Source organism: Argopecten irradians, chromosome 1 (assembly GCF_041381155.1).
Source record: "Argopecten irradians isolate NY chromosome 1, Ai_NY, whole genome shotgun sequence".
In the NCBI taxonomy this organism is placed as follows: domain Eukaryota; kingdom Metazoa; phylum Mollusca; class Bivalvia; order Pectinida; family Pectinidae; genus Argopecten; species Argopecten irradians.
The window spans coordinates 26428510-26434835 of NC_091134.1; the positions used below are offsets into that span (position 1 = coordinate 26428510).

The 6326-nt window shown below is 34.1% G+C and overlaps 1 protein-coding gene across 1 annotated transcript; it reads left to right on the forward strand.

The window, feature by feature from the left end:
- The first annotated feature begins 2796 nt into the window (after positions 1-2796).
- On the forward strand, positions 2797-5431 carry LOC138310199 (uncharacterized). The gene is made up of 4 exons (XM_069251319.1): positions 2797-2954; positions 3494-3622; positions 4296-4404; positions 4920-5431. Exons 1-4 carry the CDS (start codon positions 2888-2890, stop codon positions 5020-5022), a joined length of 408 nt encoding a protein of 135 aa, XP_069107420.1. The 5' UTR covers positions 2797-2887; the 3' UTR covers positions 5023-5431.
- Positions 5432-6326: the final 895 nt, after the last annotated feature.

The window sequence follows — 6326 nt, forward strand, 5'->3', positions numbered from 1 at the left end:
AATCTTTGTGTGTGATACGATACTGTATGATATGGTATAATCCACACCAAAAGGGATAATTGTTTCCGTATACTATTTCATAATGAAGATCGAGGAGATAAAATTATACACCCCAGCCAGTTAAACGGCTCAGACTTTCTATTGGCCTTTGTTAAGGGCACCACCAACGTTACTCTGCCGGATTGGTATATTAATGTCACACATATTTGTATTATCTATACCATAGGTATTACCCTCGTCTGTCAATATAATCTAAAGGTGTATATTTAGACGTATAATCCATACAAATGGAGTTAGTATGTTGGCAAGATGCATTTCAAAAGTGACGATCAAATTGGTGAATACAATTTAAATATCATTAAATAAACTTAATACTTACTTGAGGGAAATCATACCATTATTTATATATATAAGTTATGAAAAGAAAATGCTTTAGGCTGTGCAGAAGCATAGCTAAATTTTATGTATGTTTGCCTCTTGACTCCATCACTAAGAGAATACAACTGTTAACCCAAAACAAGATAACATCAGTTTTCACGTAATGTTTAAATTAACATTGGGGTCGTCAAACCTGCATGCATTTTGCAATATTAGTATAGTATTTTATACAATGAAAAGTGAAGCAAATAAATTAGACCTTCGAAAAAGATCCTGTAGAATTTCATGAAATGGCACGTCAGGTTAACAAAGCTTTGAGCAAGAGAGTTGCTATTGGATATTGTAAACGTATTTAAGGATCTGATCAGACGCGGGGAGAATACAGAGATAGGGTTGTACACAGTAATCTAAACAATTAGAATATAACTGCTGCTATCTGACTACCGTAATAGCCCTTCTGAATTTTATTCGCCTGTCCGTTAGCATTAACTGCATGGACCTTAAACATTTTTTTGATGTGCTGAATGTTCTTTGGTCCGAAGGCCTTTATATTTTATTTACAGGGGCGTAGGAAGCGGGGTGCAGGGGGGGAGGGGGGGGGGGCATTGCACTAAAATTTCGCGCCTTCGGCGCTCGCAAAATCACCAAAATACATCATAAAACTCATCTCAGCCATTCTTAATCGTATTTTTCCTCGGGGGAGACCCCCAGACCCCTAAATCACTAAATTCTCGCGCCTTTGGCGCTCGCACGTCAATTTGGTCAATTTCCGTATTCATTAATATCCTGTTAGCGACGCCACTGTCTATAAATGTGTACAAGGATTAAATTTAATGATATATGAATAAAAAGTATGTATTGTTGTTGAATAAATCTCCTCCTGATGGCGCGGCGGGGGTTTAAATATACAAAATATTGAGGATCTTTGCCCCCCCTACATTACGTTTTCATCTTCCTACGCCACTGATTTAATAACAAAAAACTCAATACTCCGACAGCCTGTCGGTCCTAAAATAAGTAAATTTCATGGTATTGTATACTGTATTATTTATGTTGGTAAAATGTATAATGTCACTTAATTTTGATAGCTTGGGAGACTTAACGTTTCTATCAGGGTTTTTCCTGGCTGAAATGTGAACGTCGCCGCGCAAGGGTTACTTAATTAGACCAAACATACGTAGTACAGCTGCTGTATCAATGGGCTGCATTTCCTATTCTATAAAAATGGTCAATGTAGTCGAATTATATAATTACCTATCGAGCACAAGCTGTACAATTTATATAAAGCCTGTTCCAAATAATAACTTATCAAGCATAATAGTTTTCAAACGAAAAAAAAAATACAAAATTGAAGAATTTATAACAAGATATAACAGAACAATAACACTTTACGATATTAAATTCGAAATGTAAATACCTAGTTAAAGATAAAGAAATCAAATCACAGTGTAACTTACCGCATCCTGAAACATTAAGCAGTGCACCTGATGCCCGAAACGTAACACGTCAGAACCTTGGTGTCTTGAAAATCATGCTTATATGATGACAGAACAGAGGAACTCGGTTAATACGAACTCGAAGGGACCGAGATAAAACTTCGAGTTATCCGAGTGTTCGAATTAAGCGAGTTCTCATGTCTACTGACGACATCTTTACTTGGTTTATCTAGACTAGTTCCATGTCGTAAAATGATGTGAACAAGAGAGATGTCAAAATCGCCGATGGTAGTTGCAAAATTATAAAAATAAAACCGAGATATATATTTTGAAATGCTGTTCTACAGCACATTTATGAAAAAGAAAATCGGCATTTTCGGCGAACTCGTTGTCCTAAAAATCTCATTTCGAGTTATAAGAACATTTTATGTATGATTTTTCTCCTTCGGACCCAAACTTTACTTCGTATTATTCGAGTTTTTCGAGTTTTCCTAATTTGAATTATCCGAGTTCTTTAAACAAAGATAAAGAGGGAATTCGGCTGGGACCGGCAAAGTACTTCGTATTAACTCACGCCGGGTGTCGAATTATCCGAGTTCGTATCATTCAAAGGGAAAATTCCTATAACATTTTCATATAATTGTGATTAATTATTTTTCTTGGACTGATGAACGAATTTCAATAATTGCACGTTAATATTTATTGACATTTTCTTTCGCACAAAAAAACCAACCCGCATTTAAAATTAAAACTTATGGTCTCTATAAATAATTCGCGGGTTAGTGATTGATACGTGCACTTAGCTTAAAAACAACACACGCATCTAAATCAGCAGTTAATCATTTTTTCCAAAAATTAGTCTTCGTTTCATGTTTTGTGTTCATAAAAGTATTTAATAGACGTACTACTGAAAAATATGCATAAAAATAAATATATATTTATACAAAATACTCTCTAACGACTTGCGCCACCTGGCGGTCAGGAATATTAATACGGCAGACAATCAATACATTGTACACTGCAAATGATGACGTCACACAAATCTACACGAATTTCACAAATATGACGGAAACATGCAACTACCCTTGTCATGTGTTTTCGCCATAAATTCGTTTCTCTTCGTCCTTGAGATTGGCACTGGTAAGATTCACATCAAAATAACTTCAGAAACCTGTCTAAATGATAAATAAGAATCAAAAATCGTCTTCTATTTTGAACTCATAAGCCTACTGAATCGTCTAGAAAACTGGTATTAGGTGCCTAACAAGCATGGGGTCGTTTATTTACTTAGCCTCGGAGACGGACGTGTAGCTGCTAAACATAAAACACATCTAGAGTGGCATATAAGGCATACACGCGCATACAGTATGCATACCGACTGAATTTGCATTTTCGCGGTAACGAAACTGTCGGCTAAGACATATGACGTCACATGTTTTTATCCAATCGTGGATTAGTGTAGGTCTAATACTGTAGAGACAAATCACTTATGCTTACTAAGCACTGACAACATTTGGTAAAATGAAATGGGATTTAACTGTTTTAGATGCTTATGCTTAGAATGGAAGAATAACAGTTACTTTTATCTTTGATAGCAAATTAAATTAATTTGGTCTGAAAAAATGTCCTCTCATTTCCTAGACAAAAATATTTCCATGTTGAGATTTGTTTATTTTCAGTCAGTGGTGTGCTGTGTTACCAGTGTACTACAGTTAACAACAAAGATTGTGATGACCCATTCCATAACAAGGCCTACTCGCCCACTGAATGTTCAACAATTTGTGTCAAGATAATGTTTAAAGGGACAGGTACAATATGTTGGACAATATATTGAATACAACAATATTCAATATCCTGATCAATGTCGATTATTTTATTTTTATCTTACAACCCACTAGACATCTACTCAGTATCAAATCAAAGTTTCATAAAAGGTTTGAAATAAAAGAAATTCAAATTTTCTGAAGGTGTAATCTCTCATCAGCAACCTTTCTTGTTTGTTGTGGCTGTACATAATGTTGATTCCTGCCAAGACATAATTTGTATTGATGTCAGATATTTTTTCAGTGATCTTTTCGTAGTGACAGCTATTGAAAATATTAAATACCATTGTATACATTTTCATCATTTTTCTATTCAATTTTGCAATACAAGGTAACTTAAAAAAATAATCTCAATCATATATAATTTTAATATTAATATCATAACATTATAAAAAAAATCTGTGCATACAAGACTAAGTTTTACTTGCAGTCTAGTTAATATGTAATCATTATTACATAACTTCATGCAATAAAACTTCTAATTTTCAAGTCAGTTACTTAGACTGTTAAGTTATCCAAGAACTCAGTTCAGTGTGCCTGAACCTTTACATTGTATTAGCCAATATTCATTATGCAATTAAACATGGTCTTTATGTTATTTGAGTATAAGTTATGAAGGTGTATATATTAATTTATTTATTTATCTATTTTTGTAAAGTGGAAAGGGGATGCTATGCAACGCAGACTCCCTTCCCAGTGACTGGTCCAGGGGGGTCTGGCTGTGTGTCCCAGTACATCCCAATGAAAGGAACAAGAACAGTTTGCAGGCAAGTATTGATATAGTCTTACTGTTATAGATAAGTAAAACCTATCTATAACATTAAGACAACCCAAAAGACAGAGGGAAATGACCTTTATAGACAGGTGGCCATAATACGCAGGTTGAATCATGTTGAAATTTGTCATTTGAGACAGAGAGAAGTGATTTCATTAAGCAGGTGGTGTTCATACAGAGGTTGACGCAAAGGCAGGTTTACACTAAATGTAGTGTCACTTTTTTTTTCATTGTCTCAAATAAATGGTAATGTAGAACTTGACTGAATTGAGCACCAATGTCTAGTTGTAGTTAAAATCATGGTTGGAGTGTTTGTCAAGCAAGTGAAGTTAACTCAAGAAAGCTTTAAACTGAATATACAAGAACATTTATGATGAAATCATGGTTGGAGTGTTTGTCAATCAAGTGAAGTTAACTCCAGAAAGCTTTAAACTGAATATACAAGAACATTTATGATGATAATACAATGTTGATACATTATGTTCTATGAGTTCACTATGTTTCCAGGTGCAGTACTTCCCGTTGCAATGCTGGTATAGGAAATGGAAGCCTGTTGTATCTGCCCCTTCTTCTCTCAGGATTAATCCTGGCATTCTTTCTGGTTCTATAAGTGTACTGGGTGTACTGTGTAGACCTACATATATACACAGTACTTGAATTAACTGAATATTAAATATTAACTGAAAGTTTCTTAGCTAAACTAAAAATAAAGCTAGTTGACTGGGTAAATATCATAAAGTACATGTTTGCTTATTGACTAAATAAACATGTAATGGTGTACTTGATCTGAATTAATGTATTCATACTCCCATCAAAAGTTTGTTGACTTTATAATATACTACACACCAGAAGCATGTTGACCTTGCCATAGAATTTAATGATTATTCTAAAATACTTTAATGCAATCAGAATTTTGATAAATATGTTCAGTGATAATTTTACATCTTCTTGTTTAAAAGGATATTGTATTCACTATTTGTTGAATATTATCTCGTTGAATAAAGTTTTTGGCAAATGAATGTTGAGTTTCACATTGATAAACACCAGAATGTACACCGAAAAATTATACATACATGTATTTATACTATCAGAAGCTAGTTACCTGTGACACACATCTCTTAAACAGATATCAACCAAACAAAATAAAATAACTCTTCATGTAGGCATTAACATAAAGACTTTATAAGCTTGGATTAGGCTAGTTATATAATATAGACATTTTGTTAATAAAGACTTCTATGGACATGCTGGAATTTGATGGGGAGGAAAGCTGAAGTACCCCAACAGCAAGACCTGTTTGAGAACAATCGTTCACCTCCTGCAGCCTTTAACGACCAAAAAACCATTGCGAGTACATTTCATTATTGCCCCTCTTGAAATTCTCAAAACTGTGTTTCCCTTCTTTACAATGACTGCCAATATCCATAACCTATTACTAAGTACAATTTGGGCCCTCATACGGCTTGAAATTTTGAAGACTAGGGCCGTTTTCGATTATACGGTTTGACTGGTTGGACGTAGTTGTTCGTTTATTAATTAAAGACAGACCTGGTGATTTTATATTGTTTTCAGACGAGCCTTGACAAAGCCCTTGCAGGTCCGAATAAACGAAAGCGGCCTATGATTCATTATCCTTAAAATGATGTTCATACCTTTTTACAAATTACAACACTAATCTATATCCGATATCAAGATAGAAATCCATAATAATTGTTTATTATATTAAACAGCATTTTACAAAAACCTTAACTAACCTGGTAGTTTTGGTGAATAGAGACTCTTAAAATTTAATACATCCTGCATTTTCTCTCTTAAAATGATTGTCCTTACAAGCTCAAAACTTATTGTCTAATATCAATGAAGAAACCAATGACTGATTACAGCCTTTTACAACTTGCCACAACATTAACCTTG